Source organism: Xiphophorus couchianus, chromosome 7 (assembly GCF_001444195.1).
Source record: "Xiphophorus couchianus chromosome 7, X_couchianus-1.0, whole genome shotgun sequence".
Taxonomy (NCBI): domain Eukaryota; kingdom Metazoa; phylum Chordata; class Actinopteri; order Cyprinodontiformes; family Poeciliidae; genus Xiphophorus; species Xiphophorus couchianus.
In genome coordinates, this window is record NC_040234.1 from 1,641,457 (window position 1) to 1,664,570 (window position 23,114).

The 23,114-nt window shown below is 39.1% G+C and overlaps 1 protein-coding gene across 1 annotated transcript in view; it reads left to right on the forward strand.

Annotated features, from left to right (window-relative positions):
• Positions 1 to 21,265, forward strand: part of LOC114148444 (kalirin-like) — a 42,987-nt gene extending 21,722 nt beyond the window's left edge. Inside the window, exons 2-6 of the mRNA XM_028023760.1 lie at positions 12,963 to 13,037; positions 16,292 to 16,406; positions 19,394 to 19,586; positions 20,866 to 21,039; positions 21,122 to 21,265. Coding sequence (XP_027879561.1) covers positions 12,963 to 13,037; positions 16,292 to 16,406; positions 19,394 to 19,586; positions 20,866 to 21,039; positions 21,122 to 21,250 — 686 coding nt within the window. The 3' untranslated portion in view covers positions 21,251 to 21,265. The remainder of the gene's footprint in view (positions 1 to 12,962; positions 13,038 to 16,291; positions 16,407 to 19,393; positions 19,587 to 20,865; positions 21,040 to 21,121) is intronic.
• Positions 21,266 to 23,114: the final 1,849 nt, after the last annotated feature.

Sequence of the window (23,114 nt, forward strand, 5' to 3'; positions counted from 1 at the left end):
GGACAGAAATCTCCTCTTCTCCTGGCTTCTTTTGGACAAGAAATCTTCCTGTGTTTTATTAATATGAAGATAATAACTTAATTATTGCCATTCCAAATAATGTTTGTTATAGCCTCTCAAGAGAGCCCTATTTAAAACAATGAGCCTATGTTTTCCAACTATTGGCATAAATGATAACTGCATCATGGATTTTTTAATCAGCACCTGAACTATCCTCCAGTCCTTTACAAATAATGGTAAAGTAGTATGCTTTAGTTTTATGGAGCCATTTGTGTGTAAAAGTGTAAAAAAGAAACCTCCAGTGTCAAAATAATTCTTGTTGGAGACATGTCTTCCTGTTAGCATGGGTGAAAAAGACGCTGTTGTTTTTGTGTGACTGTTCTGTCTTAAAGCCACATTTTGTTGTGACAGATGGCCGCTCACACTGAGCCGGGTATGGAGATTGCTGCAAAGTCAGTCGGTGGAGCCTTGTTACCTGTTGGCATTAGAAGCTAAGAATGTGACTGAATATGAATCTCTCTATGAAGTGGATTTAGTCATATAAATGAATAGATCCTGGACTTGCGTCACTGTTGCTGGCACACAAAACTCATTTTACATTCCTGTGATAGCTCTAGAGTTACAAAAGTAATTAAATAAAAGTTTGGCATTTAAGTTGAAATTGTTTTGGGTTTTTTTGTTCAAGATGTTTCCATTTCCATAAGATCTCTGAAAACTACACCCTGAAACAAAGACCTAACAGCTTATAATTGCTGGGTCAAAACCTGATTCCAAAGGTTTGGCACATCTGCTTGCAGTACACATTTTACACTTTTCTCTTTGGCTTCATAAAGTCTTGGGTTTAGATTGAACTAATTTTGAAACACATACATTATTTGCATTATATCCTGATAAACCTAGAACTCAAGGAGAGTGTCACTTTTTCTTTTAGCATGACTTACTAAATAAAGTCTCCATCGTCCACTCAGCTGGGATGAACAGATTGTTTTATGTTTGTAGAAATAGAGAATTGGAAATGACTTTTTTGTGGTTTAAAATCCTACAGCTGTGCAGCAGGCCTATGGTAACTGCTCATTGTGAATGCTGTGGATCATTCAGAGTGAATGTGACTGTTTCTGAGAGATGTTACTGTTTCGGAGAGATGTCTGTGCATATAGATAACTGCAGAATTGAAGTTGAGCTCATCTAAACCCTCCTACAGTATAACTGGCTAAAGAAATCAGTTATTCCATGAAGTAAATGTAATGACCCTTTAAACCTGCCGACTGTTTCTTCAAAATTGCTTTTACTCACACTGGTTTCTGCTGTCTCTGTGTGTGTTAGTGTGTGTGTGAGATGTGCTGAGTCAGCTCTCTCCAGATGGGATCTCTTCATGAATCTGGAACACAGCACAGATGATGTCATTGCCTCCAAACACAAGCTTTAATTTGATTGGTTCTCCCTGAATGAGTCAGAAGGTGACAATCCATTAGAAATCCATGTAGCAGTCAGCTGAAGAGATTTGTTAAAAGTTAAGAGTTTCTGTTTTCTTCCAGGTTTCACATAGTGTTTTATTCTTCAAGGGGAAAATTTCTTTTTTTAAATTACCATAATCTAGTTGTGGAACAAGATAAAGTAACAATTTCCTTTAATAACTTATCATTGATCACATTTTAATTCCCAAATAATATCGTCAAACATTTTTTCAGTTCCAATAAACAGAATGTGTATGTGCAGCATTAGTGGAATCTTTGCTTCCAGTTGTTCAACCACACATATCCAAATGCAACTACATTCAAGTTCCCTCATGTCTAGTAAAAGAACACTTTTATACTTTAATAAATCCTACTTTTAATAAAAACAAAACAACAAAAAACTACATTTTTCTGAATTACATGGTTTCTGTAAACCTTCAGTGTTCTCTCTCCATCAACTGGACAGGAAGTTATGATGCTAGATAAACACAATGCACTGAAGGACGATGACATCCTGGCTTGGGAGAGAGTAGAGGGAGCTCTGCTGATCCGGGTGGTTGAGAAGTTGATATTGAGAGGGTTGAGTTCCAGAGGTGGTTTGTAGGAGGTAGAGTAGGTTAGCCCTTGATCCATCAAGCAGGTGAACATAGTTTCAGGAGGCAGAGGACCTCTCGAGATGGTCAGGTCTATTAAAGGAATCCAGTCCCAACCTGAGAGCACAAAGAGCTCAGGGTAAGCTGGAGCAGAGATGACACATACTTCAAAATTTATACTTACATAAAGGAGTTTTATATTATACACACAAAATAGTTTGTCATTGTGAAGTGCTGTTTATGTTAAAATATTTATGGCATACCTCAGCTTACTGTGTGAACTGCTAACAGAATGTCCAAAGTCCTCCTTAGTTCCCCCGTGTCATAAAGTGTTGGTGCTGTGACCTTTGTCAAGTGTTGTGAAAGTGTGTGTGAGTGTGTGCTACATTCCTAATTGTTTAATAGAAGGAAAAGATTATTGTTCTTGGCATGGAAGCATCAGTGGAAGACAGTGAGCTCTACAGACTCCAGCTTTGGGAAGTGAGCTGAGTTCAGGGTCACTCACACACACCGCTGTCTCTCTCCTCTTTGCACTGCATTGTATTTGCATTGTTTTGTTGCAGTGACTGTCCCTTAATGAGAAGGCACCTCCCTGCAGAGTATACATCATCATGTGCTGTAGGCGTGTGTATGTGTGTGTGTGTGTGTGTGTGTTTGTCTTTGCCTGTACAATGCCTGGAAAGCACTGCATATGTGTGTGTGGTTTGTGTTAGAGGAGTGATGGATGTGGTTTTCCTCTGCAGGGGAAACTGGAGCCGAGGCCATTAGCATGCCTCTGTGTGTGCGGGGGTGTGTGTGTGCGTGCGGGTGTGTGTGTGCGTGTGTGCACACACACATATGTGACACTTTATGTGAATCAGATAAACAGAGACAGAGAGAGAAGATATAATCATCCTGCTGCTTTTGAACAATATATGCAAGTTATATGTTGACATGAACAAACATATTTTTAATGTTTATTCAGATGTGCTGCTGAGGTGCAGCTGCAGTGATGACACTGGTGGCTTTTGACCTTTAATAATAATATTATTAATAATGCATTTTATTTGTCAACGCCTTTCAAAACACCCAAGGACACTTTACATCATAAAAACACAAACTAAACAAGACACAAAACCACAGAATAACTACACAGTTAAAGTGAGAAAGCTAAGTTGAACAGATGAGTTTTGAGCTGTGCTTTGATGGTCAGAAGACTCGATGTTATGGATGTCCGGGGGAAAAGCATTCCAGAGTTGGGGAGCAGAGTAAGAGAAGGCTCTTTTCTCCGCGGTGCTGAGACGGACAAGAGGCACACTGAGGTGGATAGAAGAGGAAGAACGAAGGGGTCGTGAACGGGTGGTGATGTGCATAAGATCAGACAGATAAGGAGGGGCAAGATTGTGGATTGCTTTGAATGTAAACAACAGGACTTTAAATTGAATTCTGAATGTGACAGTACACCAGGGAAGTTGTTGTAAAATTGGAGTGATGTGGTGAAATGAAGCTGTTTTGGTAAAAATGCTAGCAGCAGAGTTTTGAACCAGTTGAAGTTTACAGATAGATTTATGAGGCAGACCAACCAGGAGGGAGTAATCAATTCGAGAAATGGCCAGACTGTGGACCAGAATGGAAGCAGAGAGCAGACTGATTTCTAACCTCCTGACTTGGAGTGGTCATTTATTCTATCGTCTGCCATTTATCATAATTTCTTTATGATTAGCATTTTGATTTATTGTTATCACAATAAATTCCAATTAATAAAGTTTCCCCAAAACTGTCTGTGTTGTAATTTTTACTATTCTCCCCACAGTTTGTTCAATGAATATCAATGAATATCAATAAATTTGAGAATGTGATTAAATGCAGCCACTGTGTGCATTATAGTTGTACAAATCAGACTTTTTTATGTGACTGGTGTCCTTTTTCAAGAGCAGTATTTCTTTGTGGTGCTAATTCTGTGTCATGCATCACCTTTACCATTATCAGAATAGTGCCACAAAATATTGTGATATAACTTTTTCTTTTTTAAAGATTTTATTGGCTCTAGTGACCTTTAATTGACACTGAAATGACAGAAAAGAGGGTAATGAGAGAAGGGGGAAGACATGCAGCATAGGTCTCCAGGCCGGGAATCGAACCTGCGACAGTCGTGTCGAGGACTAAGGCCTCTATATGTGGGTTGTGCTTAACCCCTGCGCTACCACAGCACACCCCTTGATATAACATTTTAGCCCATATTGTCCACGCCTAGGCCTGTCACAATAACAAATTTTGCTGAGCGATTAATTGTCTCAAAAATGATTGTGATAAGTGATAATATTGTTTGAAGACCATTTTAAACTGATGTAATGGTAATGACATAATGATTCAAGCACATCCTGCCAAAAGTAAATACACATTATTTTCAAAAGAACATTTAACAGTGGAACTGGTAAACAAAATAAACAAAACAACCAAAAACGAAAATAAAATGGACTCTCTATTAACAAAAAATGCACTTGAATAAAAACCAAACAGCATAAAACCAAAGTGGAAATAAAAACTACATTCAACCAAAAGAGTACAGATTATGAAGGCTGTATACTACATTGCCCTTCAATAATCATTAAATTTGCATGGAGAAGATGGCCATATCTGATGCAATAGTTCACTTCTCCCTTACGCTAAGAAAATGAGGAAGGAAGGGGTCAGTGGAGAGCACCGGAGTTGAGCCTTTTTTCATCCTGCGTCATCAATAGAAAGAGAAAAAGGCAGGAAGAAACGATAAAGCCGATGAATTAAAATGAGGTTGATAATTTTCATTTATCATGCGATTAATTGATTTATTGTTTCCCTGCTCCTGACCAGATGATGCAAACAAATGTGATCTTATCTGCTAATTTACATTAAAAATGCATCAAACTCTGATGAAGACAATCATTTTTATGTACAAGAATGTACTTAATTTGTGTTAATATAAGGTACTGTATATGTGTAAGACCTGTGTTGTTATCAGAATAAGAAAATCTGACCTTTTCTGGACTATGTCTTGCAGTTAGTAGATGTTTCTTTTAACTGTCAGCATCAGGGATGTGTGTGCTTAAATATCGCTGCCTGAAGTCAAAGTGAAATCTTAACCAGGGCCTAAACATGCTATTAGATAACAGCCATGCTAAGCTAACAGGCCTGGATGTAAGGATATGCATTGATCATCATCAGCCTAAACCTTAAATCACGTTGAATGCATTTCACATCTAAACAGCAACATTGAATGTGGTAACTTGGTCATCGTGGCAACATGTGAGGCTTGGCAGCCTTAGAGGAAGCAGCTGTTACTAGAATGTAGACAGCCTCACCTGTTACCTTCTAGTGACACATGATATGAGTGTGGGTATGTGGAAGGATGGTGACACATGCTGCAATCTTTCACACCCACACACACACACACACACACACCACCCACACACTGTACTTCTAATTTCCATCAGACAGAATTGGATCTGACCCTGGAACAGGCCTCTGTGTACATTTTGAAATTCTGGCTTCTGCCGCTCTCATCTGAGAAATGAGGCACTAATAAACTAAGCAGAGGACTTGTCACATTTGTGCTAATTTATCTGTGCTGGAAGAGATTCCTGCAGACGGTCTTAACATCCTCAGAGTCACCTTCCCTGCTGAGTGACGTCTCACTGTGGGAAAGAGAACTTTAAGATTTCTCATTTCCTATACAGTTCAGTCCTTTCTGTACTGCTGTGTCATCATCAAATGTGTGTGAGTGTGTGTGTTTTAGGATGTGCGTTTGTGTGACAGAGAGAGACAGAGCAGCTTCTACCTGTGTACATAATGGGGAAAGTAGAGCCAATAGCTCCAACAGACCTGTAACATCTACATGTCTGGAAATGTTGAAGATGAGACCCCATGCACACTGTGACCTTGCTGTTGTAGTTAGCCATGAGAACAGATGGAGAAAAAATATCTCATTCATACACTGCTGTCAGTGATGTCACTTCCTCTTTGATGGACCAAGCACACTATAGTTCCTGGAGCACATCCATTTTGAAGCATCCATGATGTCTTTGGGAACTTGTCCAGCAGATTTGCTCACTGTTTAATGCACAAAGTCTGGCTCAGTTACACATGTCTCTTTGGCTGAAACATTATTTAATAGTTGAACATGCTGAGTCACTGTAAAAAAGATGATGACATAAGCTGGAAAACTCTAGTGTACACACACATCTGTCAGAGCAGCACCTGTAGGAGCTTGTAGTTTCAATCCATCCATCCATCCATCCATCCATCCATCCATCCATCATGTTCTGCATTGTTCTTTAAGGATTAAAACATGAACACAACCTTGTGGAGAGTTAGTTTTTACCCCAACAAACCTGACGAGCGGCTCCATGACTTCAGTCAAAACTCAACATTCTCCACCCACTTCCCATTCCATCCTACCATGAATGGTCAACAAGACACCAGGATACTTAAGCTAGACAAAGCGGTCCATATTTAATTTTTTTTAATCCAATAAAATATAAATACTGGAACGCAAGGAGAAAGGGAACCAACTGGGAAGTAAAGAAAGAAACCAGTAAGGAGAGTCTGAAAGAGGGGAGCTTTATGTCAGAATACCAGGTTCTGACATAAAGCATATTTAAACACTGGATAGAGGAACACAGTACTAATTTGAAGCATAGGATCATGTTTGTTGGTGGTGATTTTAATATCAACTGATTAAATCCAAACAAGCATAAATGTACAGAGGATAATATTAACATTATGTCGAGTCCACTGTGACACATTGCTTCACAATATTGTTTTCAAATGATTTGTAAAGCAGATTAGTATGTGGATTATTAATGAATGACAGCAGCAGCCACTTCCCAGTATTCACATTGTATAACTGTTACAGCAGAAAAAACACACAGTAAAAGACTTTATCTACACGCTTTGAATCACAGCTGATGTAAATACTACCACATGTTATTAAGGAACACATGGATTTTGCTTGGTTGTGGGTCCACAGTGGGTTGTAACCCTCTCCCTCAGGCTGTGGTGTCAACTTGCTCTGTGTGTGTGTTCACTTTGGAAACTTTACTGTTTTGGTCATGTGCTGCATGGCAGCAAAACAGAGATGTTTTGCTGCCATGCAAACAGCTGTGTGTGTGTGGGTATGTGTAGGGGTGTGTGTGTGTGTCTGTGTGTGTGTGGGTTGAGCATCTGCGATGAGGAAAACAGAAGCCTCGATCAAAGGTGGTTGTGAGTGAGAGGCAACAGGAGGACCGACTGGCCAACGAAGCAACAAATCATGTGGCTGAGTTGTTCTCTGGTGGTCTGCTCCTTACTCCTCAGACTGCTTGGTGCTCCTTTCATGAGTACATCACAGAATTCAGTGACAGTGTCCTGTCTGCAATATTTTCACATGTAACAACATGAAATCCAGTAAAGCCCTGTCTGTGAGGATGGAGTCATGCATTATCGTTTGTCACCACGCCATGTTTTGCAGGTGGTCTGAGTTTCTTCATCTTTGCTTGTTAGATGAGATCCATCACTTGGAAGGGTTAGAACATGAAAAGTTAGATTTAAATAAACCAACTAATGTTAATTTTCTCTAGCATCCTTGGAAAGATCTCATATTGTGTTGTGACTGAAAAGTACTTCAGTGCTTAACAGAATTTATGCATATTTGAAGACTTTTTTCAGCTGCAGAGTGACAAGTCAAAGTCAATCAACGATTCCCTCCAAATGGATGACTGTCATAGAACATGTGGAACTTATCAGTGGTTCTAAGACTTTTCAGAGTTATAACTACTAACACTTAGTGTTGGCATGTAAAGACGTTTAGTCTTTGCATGTAAAGACTAAAAGAAATATGGTATTTTCTATATGTGCCATTACTGTTGCAGATAAACTGTTGATGCAGTAACCTGTTGCTGAGCAGGGGAACTTTTCAGTTTTTATTGCCATGTCAGATATGACTTATACTGAGTGGGTCTGTTGTTACAGAACTTAACTGAAATCATTAATATTCAGATTTCTTCTTTTTAAAAAAAATATTGATTATAGCAGCATACAGTGGGTAAGCTGCACAAATTAGAGGTTTTTCTCTCTATAAGTGTCACTCATATTGAGTGACACTAGAAAGGTAATGCTTTGTTGTCTCTGTGTGTTTGCTGTGGAGATTAACATAAGTTAATACATTGTGAGGATAAAGTGGAAACCAACATGAAATCATGAAGTTTTAATGATTCTGGTTTTAACATGTTTTGTTTTTGTTGTTTTTTTAAAAAAGTGAGATAAAAAGCATTAGCATTCTCTGAACACTTCATTCAGTGGCCTGTTCATCCATCATCCACATACAGTACATGACAAGACTTGTTCTGGTTTACACACAGTCCAGTCCACATTATACTTATTTGCATTCCCACATCAAGTTCCTGTTAATATTATCTATGTTTATGTGTGTGTGTGCAGGGGTGGGCGAGTGCATGTGCGTGTGTGTGCATTCCTTTCTGCAGGTGCTTGCAATGTCAGTTGGAAGCATTTACATATTTGCTTTCTGCTCCTATCTCAATTAGACAGAACAACCAGCAAGAAAACTGAACCTACACTGGAGTAGAAACTAAATGACCCAGAACTTCAGAATTTTTCAGTGACATAAGTTATGTTAGTTAACTTATGTTCTTCTCAATTCACTTGAACAATATTCACAAAAGCTAAAACCAGATATTCACATACATTTAATACAAAACAAAGTTTTTTATTGTCTAATTTTAAATGAGACTGAAGTTTTTCTGTTTTAGGTCAGTCAAGTTTTGATAAATTTGAATGATCAAAACTTCAATATCAAAAGTTTACATAAATGTTCAGAGTATTTGGTAGAATTACCTTTTAACACCATAAATTTGATTAAATGTTTAAAGTTTCCTTCCAGAAGTTTTTCACAACTGTCTGGAATTTTGGCTCATTCCTCCTGACAGAACTAATGTGGTTAAATGGTGTCGGTTTGTAGCCCACCTTGCTCACACACACCTTTGTAGCTCTGCCCGCCATTTCTCTACCAGACTCCAATCAGGGCTTTTGTATGGTTGCAGAAACATTAACTTTGTTAGACTTAAGCCACTTTGTTACCTTTGACTTATCGGGTCATTGTCTACCTGCAAGGTCCATTTAACATCATGGCTGATGACTTCAAATGAGAAGTTTCCACATAATGTTCTTTCTTCATGAGACCACTTCTTTTCTGTGAAGTGAACCAGTCCCCCCCATGCATCAAACTTACCCGCAGCATGATGCTGCCACCCCCGTACCTAACAGTAGGGAAGGTGTTCTCAGGCTCAGCCCATGTTTGTACAGGACTATCTTTACTGTAAATAATGAGAGTCTTTAACATATTTTGCTTTTATTTTGAGGCTGATTCACAAATTTTACACAAAACATCTTCCTTTCAAAGCTCGTCTCCTTCCTGAACATTATAATGGCTCAGTATATTTTATTTTTAAAGTAAAATCATGTTCACAATTTTGTCACAGTTCCCTCAGATAAAAAAGAGCTCCTAAAGGAGACATAACAGCAGGGGTGTCAAACTCCAGTCCTCAAGGGCCGCTGTTCTGCAACTTTTAGATGTGCCTCTGCTGCACCACACCTAAATAAAATAATTAGGTCGTTAGCAATACTCTAGAGAACTGATCTACACATCTAAAAACTGCAGGACAGTGGCCCTCGAGGACTGGAGTTTGAGACCCGTGCATAACAGCATTTGGGCTACAAAGCATTGGTAATCATAAGATGTTGTAGGAGCTTCAGAAATTTTCCAACTCGTGTCAAGCTTAATTTTCTAAAAGACAATATTGACATAATAAAAGTAAGTGTAAATATTTCTATCAGATTAATTTCAGCATAAATATTTTTATTTTTCAAACAGCCCACATTTACATATATGCATTATATGGTAACTAGTAACAGACATACGTGAGTGTTCTGAACAGTGCAAACATCCTGATAAAACTGACCTTCCTTAGCATTAGCAGCTAAGGAGTTAGAGCTAGCTGTTTGTTTTGTCTCCTTCAACTTGTTGAGGCCTTTGTTGCTTAAAGTCCAACATACATCTTCATTTAACAGTTGGTTGAAGCAACGACACTTTACTTTCACTGCCTTCTGCTTGTATTCATGGAAACGCACCTGGATATAAGTGCATTGCCACAAGACAATACACTGAATGCACAAAATACTGGAGGTTTTACTGCAGGGTCACCTAATGTAGTTTTAATGATGATTTAATTTTAAAACTGGAAGGCGAATCACAAAAATAATACGTTGCAGCCAATCCTTGAAACAGTAACAATTTCATCTTTACTGTATTAAAGATGGCTTATAAAGCTGTAGGAAAAGGAGGAAAAGTAAACTAATCCATCTCAGCCAGCGTATAGAATTGCAATAGAATCAGTCCTTGGAATCCCTCCAGTTGCTTTGACAGATCATAAACATGTTCTGGTTCCTCATGACCTTTTGTTATTAAATGGCTGACCCTTAACTCAGTGCATATACTGTAAAATTATGTGTATTATTAAAGCAGAGATGCTTTTTTTTAGTCTATTAACAGATACGGGAGCCTTTTTCCATTTCACTGGGTCAAAATGATCCCAGTCCACAGAGGTGCTATATGGATGAAATGATGAAGTAAGACTGAGACGATATATCAGTTTTACTGGCTGGAGCTTAAATGCAACTACAAGCAACTCTTGGCATGTTTTTGTCTTTGATTTAAAATGTCTTTCCTGTGCCTCTGACATCTGTTTCATTCGCAGAACAATAGCAAACCATTAAAAAAACCAAAAAAAAAAAAACCTTATTTGGTCACATGGTGACTGGATTCCACATGAATCATATTTTAATATCACTGTGGGGAATCCATGTCATCCTGCTCTGCTAGCTCTCAGCTTTAAATGGCAATCGGGGGTTACTTCTGAAATAATCAGGTGAAATGAGAAGTCTCTTTTCTTATCTCATGATCAGATGCATTTCATATCTATGCTCTAAGTTTCAGAGATCTGTGTGTTTGTAAAGTTCATAAAGCCAACCTTTCAACACTGAGCCATTATCACAGTTCAAAAGAAAACTGAAGTGTGAGTGTTAGCCCAGAAAAGGGACTAACAGCTTCCTGTATGCTTCTCTGTTTGTAAGAATGCATGTGTGTGTATGTGTCCAAATGACAGAAGCTGTTTACACATGCACAGACACCCCTGCATGGACACACACAGTGGACCCTGTTGCTTTGCTTTCCTCCAATAGTTGAAGGGCCCAACGTGTTTTGCAGTGATTATCCTGCTTTGATTGTGACAGAACGTATGTCGTTCAGCTGTCAGCTGAGTTTGCACCCTGGAGGTCTGGTATGTGGGTCCATATTGGTCAGATACTTCTGTCATATAACAGCTAATCATGTTTTCAGCTGGAATGATAATTTAGCATAGAGCTACTAAGATTCTTGAGAATAAAATTTTGGTGCACAAGTTTATATTCATTGAAATCATCCCTTTTCACTACAGGGTCAAAACAACATATACAGTTCCAATTATTCAAATTCATTCACTCAGATGTTTTAGCATGTGATTCTGTATGTTCTAAAAACGTTTTATGCAAACTGAGGCTTATGAACCCTCATTGACCATAGCTGGGGAATTCTCTTAATATAAAGAACATTTGGTGAATGGGCTGTACTGGTATCAAGTCCAGAGAACCACAAACGCTACATTCATGCATTCACATTCACACACCTATGGTGGCAAGCTACTGGAGTAGCCACAGCTGCTCTGGGGCAGACAGACAGAGGAGAGGCTGCCATGCATCAGCGCCACCTGTTGGGCAATGATGTCCACCACCACCAGGCAAGATGGGTGAAGTGTTTTAGGCTAGACCACAACGAACAGGGATGGAACTGGCAACCTACCTATTGCGGGGCAAACTCCTACCACCGACTCAATTTTAGTTTTTAAAGCTTTTGAAATTGCATGGAGGCTCATTAGTCCATTCTGGAAAAATGGTTCCACCTATTATAACCCAAATAATAACAGTAACAACTATAACTTCTGTCATTAACTGTAGATGGAAGTTCTGCACAAAAATAAAAACAAGATTATCAGTATGTATCTAGATGAAGGAACTCCTGGAGGAGTTGCTTCACAATTCGAATCACAATTCGAATCATAAATGAAATGCACCCTGCTCACCAGAAATCATATCACTTGTCAAATTCATACGTCCTAATATATCTTGAATTCAGTGGTTTGTAAAACTCAGCCTTACTTTTGATCCCTGCCAGTTATGCATACTAATGTATTATATACCAGATATAAAAATATGGTCCTGAAACATGGAGATCACACATTCAATAACAGCCACTGTCTCCCTCCTCCTCTCTCTTTCTGTGTCCTGAGACACATTCTGCTGACTTAGTGTTCTCAGTTTGGAATGTGTGTTTGACTTGTATCACACACGCACCACCATGCACTCACACTCGACGACACCCTCTCACACACGTGTACGCACCCCCACACACATGCACACGCATGCTCCTACACACGCAGCAGGTTGTGGACATTTGGGCTTGTTTTCATCTGAGAAGAGGAGGAGACAGGGGAGGTTGAGAGAGCATGAACACAAAGAAAAGAACAAGAGAGAGAGATTTCATAACATGACAGACGGGCAACCAGATGAACTGAGCAAAAAATCAAAAGAGAACAAAGGAATAAGAATGAAACAAATTGTTCTGTCCTGATTCTGAAGGAAGGCTGGATACAGCATTTATACACAAATTATAATATTTATTCATGTCAAAGGCAGAAAGTAGTGTCAGTGTGTGACAGTTATATAGAGTTGAATCCAAGTGTGATTGCTCTCTCACAGGAATGTTGATCTGATAATGGGATTAATGCTGAGAGTTTCTCTCTCGTCTCTCCAGGCTCCCTCAGGACTGAAGGCATAAAGGCGTCTGATGTTTTGCCTGTGCTGAAGGAGAAAGTCGCCTTCGTGTCGGGTGAGTGTCTGTCAATGCCGAAAGTCAACCAACAAGGACTGCAAGGAACTTCGACATTACAGTTATCACATGTGAGATATGCTCTGAATTATGACCATAGAATAAGCTAATATGGACATTCACATAATGATATTACACAGCTCTACAAAGAGTAATCAGAGGTAAACTTCCTCTTAGATTTAAAATATCTGTGAAAACATTTATCAGCGTCTGAGTTAGATTCACGCTTCCTAAGTGAAGAAACATCATCCCGGGCTCTCCACAACATCACCTTTATTTATGGGTTCTTCTCCCTTCTGTCTGCCTGCTGCTCTCACTAAATGCCAATATAAGCAGACCCTGAACACTCCCAGCCACAGGCCATCTCACTCCCTATAAAACATTTTCACATAGTAAATAAGATGTCATGACCAAATAAGCCCCCGGATGTCCCAAAGATGTTCACATTCTGTAAGGACATGTCTTGGGAGGAAACAGATGGAGAGTTTCATTTAGACAAAGAACAATGGGATTCTCTGCAGCAATCATGAAAGCCTGATGTTGAAAGAGCTGCTTATGTGATTATTGCTGGTCAGAGTGATTGACAAAAATGTTGGGAAAATGGAAAATGCCTCCATCCTTGGAAGGATGGATGTGATTGTTAATGGAGATATAGAATATTTGGTAAAAGAACGAGTTGACAGATGACTTGACAGACTGATGTCATAAAGCTTAGATGGACCGTTTGGCTCATAGCTTTAAACTATTTTATTTTAGGAGTAGCTTTGTTACACCTAAAACAAATGTGCAAATTGGCATTTAGAATATTTGACAGATCAAAACTTTTAAGGCTTCATATTATATTATTAAGTGACGTTGATTTATCTTTTCCACATGTCACCAATAGATCTTATATATGACAAAATTAAAAAAAACTTTTTTTATTCATTTATGTAACCTGTTCTCTGACAGTGTAGCACTCAGTATTGTTGCCTGAGTGCCAAGGTGAGGCCTGACAGATTTACTTTCACAAGTTGGTATGATGCTATATACAGTATATATATATATACACTGCTCAAAAAAATAAAGGGAACACTTAAACAGGTGTTTAACACTTAAAGTGTTCCCTTTATTTTTTTGAGCAGTATATATATATATATATATATATATATATATATATATATATATATATATATATATATACAGAGAGAGAGAGAGAGAGAGAGAGAGAGAGAGGTGGGGTAGAAAGGTTTACAGGGAAAGAGAGAAAGAAACAAAGAGAGAACACATGACAACACCCTAGCCATATCAATAGACAACATAGGCATGTGTAACAATAACTACAACATCACTGAAAGCACACGGTACAAGTTAATGCAAGATGTAGTTATTGCCCAAGGTAGAGTGTATCTGAAAATATGTGAATCTAAACATAATGCCTTTATAAGGATCGTATTAGCTGTAGTACTTTGAGTGTTGATCTCTTTGTGTTGTAGTAATGCATAGTACAAAAGTCTGAATCAAAAAGAGAAAGTGGTGGAGAACCTGCGGGACAGAGCAGGAAATAGAGAGAGAGAACATGTCAGAGGTTGCATGCCAACAAGTACTCGTCATCAAGATTCTTTCATAGATCACTACAACATTTTCTCCTACCCCCCCCCCCCTCCCCCCCCCTCTCTTTCTCTCTCTTTTTCACGATTGAGTAGCACTTAGACAAACACTGTGGTTTGTGTTTCTTACGTTAATCTGAGCAAGCCATCTCAGCACACATCGTTTATCACAAAGACTCAGAGAGTTTACGTTTTGGATGGTTTTGGAGAAAACATGCTGAGTGTCTGACATAGCTGTGAGGAGAATCCGGTAGACACTGTAAAGCTGTTAGTGGGGTACCATGCCCTGGTTACTGTAGCATCAGCATGAACAAGGGAGTAGTCCTGACCTCTGGAATAATACTTTTGGAAGTTTAATGGCACTGATTTTGTCTCCAGTAAGTTGCTGTAGATTTCAAGGGATCTTGAAACTGTGATTGTTGGATCTGCAACAATCACAGCTGCTACCAGTTCCACTAAGTAGCCAAATGGAATTTTAACCGGAATGGAATATAAAGTTTTAGCTGCTTTTATTAGATTTGAACACCGTTATATGTCAGTGTTGTCCTCTCAGCGCTGACATGTAGTGAAATTGAAAGAAAAAATGGATTAAGTCATATGAAGAAAAAACAAATTACGAAAACATGTGTAAGTATTATTGATAAACCTCCTGATTTATTTAGGAGGTAAAGCAAACAACATCTGTAGCTGTCTGAAAAACAACATGAGGAAGTAGTAGTACACAACCTCAGGAATCTAACTTTTTGCACACATGTATACATTTCATTCTGACCAAGACTTAATCATGACATCGTGTTTACAACCCTGAAGCTGTTGTGATCATAAAACTGTGTACTTGGGTACATGTTAAAGTGTTTCTTAAACTGAATGAGCTTTGCTAGCTAGTTTAGAGCTCAGTGAACTTGATATAAATACATTCTTGCATTTGTCTCCATAGAGTCTTCCATTGCTCATCTCAGACCTTAAAGATCAGAGTAATCAGATAAAACTAGTGTGTATATGACCTGGTGTTTTGAACTATCACTCATTTGAAATCCAAACCATTGGGTTTTAATCATAGAACATGCATGGTCTGTAGTGATGTAGTCAGAGGTAACTGGACTTATTCTCGTGTTTCCTCTCATTCAGAATGCTTCTTCAGTTCAGAACAAGAACAGACCTGATCCAGGAACCAGGAAACCTTATTATTTCCCATTAAGGGTGCCCTGATAAATCAGCCAATCGATAAAATGGCCAGTCGATTTATCGGCACCAAATTCCTTCATTTTGTGAGATCAGTAATCGACTGATGCTTACATGTGAAGCCGATCTTATTCACTGATCTTATCTACCTCAGCAAAGGTCTAAAATCAACCACTGTCCACTTCTGCTGTGCAGTGAGAGGTTTGACTGACTGACCCCCCACCAGGTCATGTATGCACGTTTTCAATTAACTAGTCACCCCACTATTGTCAACTCTTGCTATGTTTAGCAACATTTCAGACAAAAAAAGAGTATTGGCTAAAAACGGAATTGATAGGCCAGACTTTTTAAAGATTGGTGCACCCCTAATTCAAATGCAAGTTCCATTTCCAAAGCAGTCATTATCTTCTTACTTAGTAAATATAAAAATGTGATTGAAATACTTTCTAAATACTGAACATCGCTGGTTGCTGAATTTTCCAGGTGGGCGAGACAAAAGAGGAGGACCAATTCTGACATTTCCAGCCAGGAGCAACCACGACCGAATAAAACAGGAGGACCTGAGGCGGCTGGTCACCTACCTGTCTACTGTCCCCAGGTACCCAACGTCCTGCTGCAAACACATATACACACCATGTTTTTGCATTTTGCTCTTGGACATTTTGTTAACCTGGCAGGCAGATCCTAGAAAGAAGAAGTGTGGGTGAGGAGTGTGTTAAGCGCTGTCCTGGTTGTAGAATCAAGTGCTCCTTCTTTGGCCAGCTCTGCAGCAGATGGGGAGCAGCGCTTGATTTGCATCTTTGTGAAAGCAGCGCTGTTTGAGTCTGTGGCTCCAGCCCAGTCCGGGGGTGCTTGGGAGAAATGGAAGGTCCAAAATATCTGATCAGAAACAGGTCAAAGAGAGTCTGGAGCCACTCTCTGTGGGATCTGAACTGGGTCGCTTTTTCACTTGATTTCGATTTCCTGTTCACTTGACTTGTAGGAGCAAAATGAAAACAGATTCTTGCTGATGGTGAAAGGTGATCTCAGTCATCCATGGCACTGATATCCCTGCAGACCTCTGCAGAAAAATCTTTAAAATAAAAATGAGAAAAGATGTAATATTCTTTATGTTATATCCAGAATATTTAAACTTAAATAAAGAGTACAGTCCCTCTTTGCCTGCTCACCTCATCGGCTGTTTCCATGGTGAAGAGAAGAGTTTGTGCCTTCCTGAGAAAAGCGGTAAAATATTTGCTGCTGTTAGATTAATGTTAATACTGTATGATATTTAAAGTTGGAGGTAATATCAGCATGTTTCCATTCAATTAGCAGCCGAATATTTTAAAAGACACTGATATGAAATAAACCTGCGAATTAGTAACAGAGTGGATCAAAACATGAAAATGTCAATTATTTGGAGTGGCCATTTGAAAGTTTAAAAGATATTCCTACCAAATGTTAAGGAAATGTGTGTGAACATGTGAACTGGAATTATTTTAAGAATTTTTATTTCATTGCATTTAGCAAGTAGATATGGTGATGTTACTTTCTGTGTAATGTATGTAAATATCTGGGTTTAAGAAGTAATTTTCATTATGAAATTTGTGTTTAAAATGAAGTCAGAGGAACCACCAAAATGTAAGGTGGTAAGAAGGGACCACCTTACATTTAAAGCAGATATCTCTTTAAAGCAGCTATGGAGCATAGTAGAGAACTCTGTTTCACTTTTAGCAAGGCTGTATAACATGCAATGCTCTCTCTTCTGGTTCAGTTATATCATTTTATGTTTGGAAAAAATCCTTGTTTTATTTTGAAGAATTGTTTTATTGGTGAGACTGATACATTTTGATCTCAGCAAAACTGCAGAAAAATGTTTTTATTTGGTAAACTTCTGAGATCCAACTTATGAATCATTTAAGCAAATAATAGCTTCTTACAGTTCTACAGGTGATATAATTTAATCATTGCACATAAACATGTTGGGGATGTTACTGCTATGCTATTTGTTTTCATTACTTCATCTGAAATTAAAACTGGAGCAAAGGCAGGAAACGGTATTTTGTGTCAAGATGATTTCCAACGAGTAGTTAGATGAAGAACTGACTTACAGTAAGAAGATGAACAACTACAGGATGGATGGGCAGGAAAGGATTTTACAGAAACCAAAGTGTCACCTTTAAATGTTGGAAATGTTTTATTTTTCTGTCCTCCACTACCTCACCAACCTCTGCTTAACTGCTCCTAAAACGGAAAAAAGCATTTCATTCATCTTGATGTGAATCATCAGTCAGACCTGTCATTTTGTGCTTTCAGATGATTTGTCTGTCAATGCAGGCTTTTGTTTTGCTGATTTGAATTTTCTTTGGCATGTTGTGCTTTTGTCTGTTCACTTTAATTACAAACAGGCACATTATAGAAACATTTTGTTAAATGCCACTTGTAAAACTAAAACCAAAGATAGACATGTTACTTGAATGGAACTTTGATAGATCAGACTTGAAATCTTTTGAAACTTTAAGTGCATTTTAGTCAGACCAAAAGTGAGATTTTTTGTCAACAAACCCTTTGGATAAGTTTAGTGTAAAACAGAGGATGTGGAAGAGCACCTGATGCTCTCTGGACAGAATGCCAGAGGATCTGTGATGCTGTGGGCCTCTTTCTCTTCTAAATGCTGAGGGAGACTCATTGGAGTGTAGTGTAGAACTCTTGGGGACTTCAGGAGATTTTTATAGGATATGGTTACTTCTGTCAGAAAACTGAAAATACCTTATCACTGGACCTTTCAATTACATAATGATTCTTCAGTAGTCAGACCAAGACAGAAATCAACCTTTCTTCAGCAGTGTCTCAGTCCTTGTGCCCTTTAAAAACTCGTGGTGTGAGCTGAAGAGAGGAGAGCAGGGACGATGCAGGACTCTGGCTGATCAGGAGAGATCAACTGGTCGAACTTTCCTTCAGGTGCTGTTTTACTGGTATAACAAGACGGTTGCAATTTTTTACAGTGGGGAGGAAAATAATTTGGCTTCAAGTGATTTTATTACAACCAAATCCCTCCTCACATTTTATTTACTCCTACTAAATAAATTCAATCAGAATAAATGTTGCGTTTTTAAATGATCCCATCGTGTGTTTATGCTGCTGCAATATAAGGTTTATATGTTTCTGGACTTGCTACACATTTTTATCAGGCAGAAATGTGTTTGTGTGTGTTTGTAACAATGAACCCAAATGTAAGAGGTTGGTCAGTGACCCATCTGTGCTGAGTGCTCCCATTATGATTGTCCCATTAATGGTTTTGAAGCCTGGAGTTCTCAGTGGAATTTCCAGCCCATGATCAGAATTAAAGAAACATTCTGGGTGAAACGTAAAGCATCTTCAAAAAACTAGAAAAGGAGGTCCTGTTCTGGTCAAACCCTTTGAGATGGCATCTCTCAGGAGCAGCACAGTACTTAAACTTCCCCGGAAGTCTGATGTAATGGCAGGAAAGGGGGAATCAGCGGGACTTTTGGATGTGTAGCTGTTGCAGCATATCCTCTCCTGCTCTCTGATGTTCAGATCTGTGGTCTCCTCTCACCTGCATGTTGATTCTGTTTCTCCCATCAGTGAGGATGTCTGCAAACGGGGATTTACTGTTATCATCGACATGCGAGGATCTAAGTGGGAGCTAATCAAGCCTCTCCTGAAGACACTGCAGGAGTATTTCCCAGCTGAGATCTGTGTGGCTCTCATCATCAAACCAGACAACTTCTGGCAGAAACAGAAGACCAACTTTGGAAGTGCAAAGTTCTCCTTTGAGGTTGGATAAATGAGCTGCTGCACAAAATTATTTTTATTTTCCACTGAAGTTGCATATGTACACAACTTTTTACATCCTTAAACTGTGTTGTGGCAGAGCAGGCAAACAACTGGCATGTGAAGCTGCAGTTTAAGATCTTATCAAAGCACAAAGTCTCAGATTTACAAAGAAGCTTCCATCACTTCATAATCTGCCATTTTCAGCTTTCACAATGATGGCTATGGGCACACACACTTCTCACATGCACTACACACCCACACATAAATATATATATATATATATATATATATATATATATATATATATATATATATATATATAAATTAAATTCCCTTCTCACCCACCGCGGGTGGTTCTTATCCTCTGAGCTCGGGTCCTCTACCAGAGGCCTGGGAGCTTGAGGGTTCTGCGCAGTATCTTGGCTGTGCCAAGGACTGCACATTTCTGGACTGAGATGTCTGATGTTGTTCCTGGGATCTGTTGTAGCCATTGGTCCAGTTTGGGGGTGACTGCCCCGAGGGCCCCGATGACCACAGGCACCACTGTGGTCTTCACCTTCCAGGCCCTCTCCAGTTCCTCCCTGAGGCCCTGGTATTTCTCTAGTTTCTCGTGCTCCTTTTTCCTGATGTTGCAGTCGCTTGGTATTGCTACATCTACCACAACGGCTTTCCTCTGTTGTTTATCCACTACGACAATGTCTGGTTGGTTCGCCATTACCATATATATATCTATATATATATATATATATATATATTGTATATATATATATATATATATATATATATATATATATATATATATATATATATATACAAAGCAGAGAATGCCTTGCAGAGCTGGCAGCATCTAGTCGCAGTGCATTGTGGGTCTGCATGAGGCTGTATGTATTGTGCCCTGATTTATTGACCAGCCGATTTATTGGTGCCGATTTCCTTAATTCTTTGAGATCGGTGTTCAACTGATTCTTACATGTGAAGCTGATCTCATCCACTGATCTTATTTACCTCGGCAAAAGTCTAAAAATCAACTACTGTCCTCTTCTGGTCTGAAGTGAGAGAGGTTTATTGACAGACCGGCCCACCAGGTCATGTCGGCATGTTTACAGTTTACAGTAGTTACCCCACTGTGAAATTATGAAATCTTATTCAGTTTTTACATGTTTTTACTGAAATCATTTGTAAAGTGATTAGTCCCAGTGCAGTATCAATATTTTTATGTAAGGAAACTTTGATGTTTCATTGACCAATTCCTATTTCTGTCTTCTGGTCTGTGTAAGCAGACCAGTATGGTTTCAGTAGAAGGCCTGGCCAAACTGGTAGATCCCTCACAGCTAACCGAAGACTTCGAAGGCTCTCTGGACTACAACCATGAGGAATGGATCGAGCTGAGAGTGTCTCTGGAGGAGTTCATGTCCAATGCTGTTCACCTGCTGTCTAGACTGGAGGACCTTCAGGTACGCAGCTGAGGGATCCAGGACTAAGACAATCAAAAGCCTTTTTTTTAACTAAATGACAAAGATATGTTCTTTCTTACAGGAACTTCTGTCCATAAAAGACTTTCCTGCAGATGTAGAAGGATCCCGGCGATTAATAGAGGAGCACACACAGCTGAAGAAAAAGGTACAAAAGTTGATCTACCTAAAAGTGGAAAAACTATTACTTTAATTAAACACACCGACTAAGTTCCTCCCCCTGATACCCCTGCAGTTTACCCACATGTTTAAAGAAATTCCTGTCATTGCATTTGATCTGATCTGAATAGTAAACTCATCGTTCTCATCAGGTGTTTTCGGTTTCTGTGGTTACCACAGTACTGAGGTTGCCCTGGTCAAAGTGTTCAATGACATCCTGTCAAGAAAACTGGTATGAGGTTGAGATCTATCCAGGTACACACAGAAAAAGGTGCATGAAGGCCTGAAGGAAATAAAGCAATCTTGTGTTTTGATTTATAATGATTGAGTGTTTTGATAATGATTAAGTTGAACATGGATGAATACAATAGGTAAAATGACTGTATGTAAGTAATCACTGAATGATTCTGAAGTGTACGAATCATGATCTGTAATAACATGACAACAATGAAATGATTAAGGTTTGATGATTTATAATAAGTGAAAGAGATGATTAATGCTCATGATTAATGCTTAAAGGAAATCAGCACATAAGTTTTTAATATTTGACTGTGTTTGAAAGTTAATCAGAGAAAAGCACATAGTTTTTAATGTAGAAAGGATAGGAGAAATAGGAGAAGGGGAACTTGTGAGTTCCTGCTGTCGCAAGCAGTTCTGAACAGATGGCCAGACGCACAGGATGGGTGGGGCGGTATGGTTGGCTAAGAACAACGCTGAGGAAAGGACGGTACTTTCCATCCCAGCCAGCAGACAGGAGGGGCCGAAACCACGTAAACTAACACTCCCCATACACATATATGGCAGAGAACTGTATATAAGCAGACGGAAAAGGAGAAGTTCTTGTTCTTTGTCTGCGGCACCGAAGTAGAGCTAACACGAAGAAGCAGATCAAGGAAACAACAGCAGACCACACCCTGAAGCCACGGGAAAAGCTGAAGCTTCGTGCCGCCAAAGGGAGACAAGTTCCAATCGTCCAACCCGGGTTTCTGATTCGATCGTCGGTCTTACCTCAACCCAAACATTGCAACAGACTTGGAGAAAGGACAAAGGTCCCGGAGGGATAAAAGAGTTGGGTTTTCAAAAGCAATTGAACCCTCTCTACTTTGCTTCCATTCTAAAGAGGATTTTTTCACACAAAGGATAAAGACTCAGACCAAGGTTTTCGGACGTTCCTGTTGCCAAAGATCCACCACCAACTGGGTATGAGTTGAACTCGCTTCCTAAAAAGCTATCTCAGAATCTGCGACATAGGTTAGGGAAAGAGACAGGAGGGTATGATTGTACATGTTGATCTTACTACACTGCTCTTGACTTATATATAATTGATTATTGATTTGTATGTCACATATCCCTGCTTAAGCTTGCTTAATAAATTCTTACTCTAAAATTCTAATGAGGTTGGTGGACATTGGAATTAATTGAGTCATTTAATCATTTTTCAGTTCTTTTAATAAAGGTAAAACTAAGGTACATGGTTCTAGTGATAAGGAGGCTTCATAATTTCCTTTGGTGAGAGTAAAATAATGACCCAGGGACTTACATCCAAGTCACTAAATTTAACCTAGCCGGTTCCAAGAGCAAGTTATATTTTAGAAAGCGAGCTACCGTTAACAGGAGTGGTTATTGGAATTACGCAGCTGTGAGGGCTACTCAGCTGACTGTTTCTTAACTGAAAAGGGTCGTAACTTCTGGATTGGAGGTAGTTAGAGCTAGACGAATCGCTTTCGACACCAGTTTAAATAGATTATCTCTTATAGATCTCTTTTAGGGTAATACCCAGGTCTTAGAGATTTTCCGGACCTGTTAGACAGAGAACTGGTCAGTAGTCAGTCCCGGAGGGTTATGATGAAGTGGGCGGTGCTAGCTATTGCAGGATAACGGACATGGCGCCCAACGTG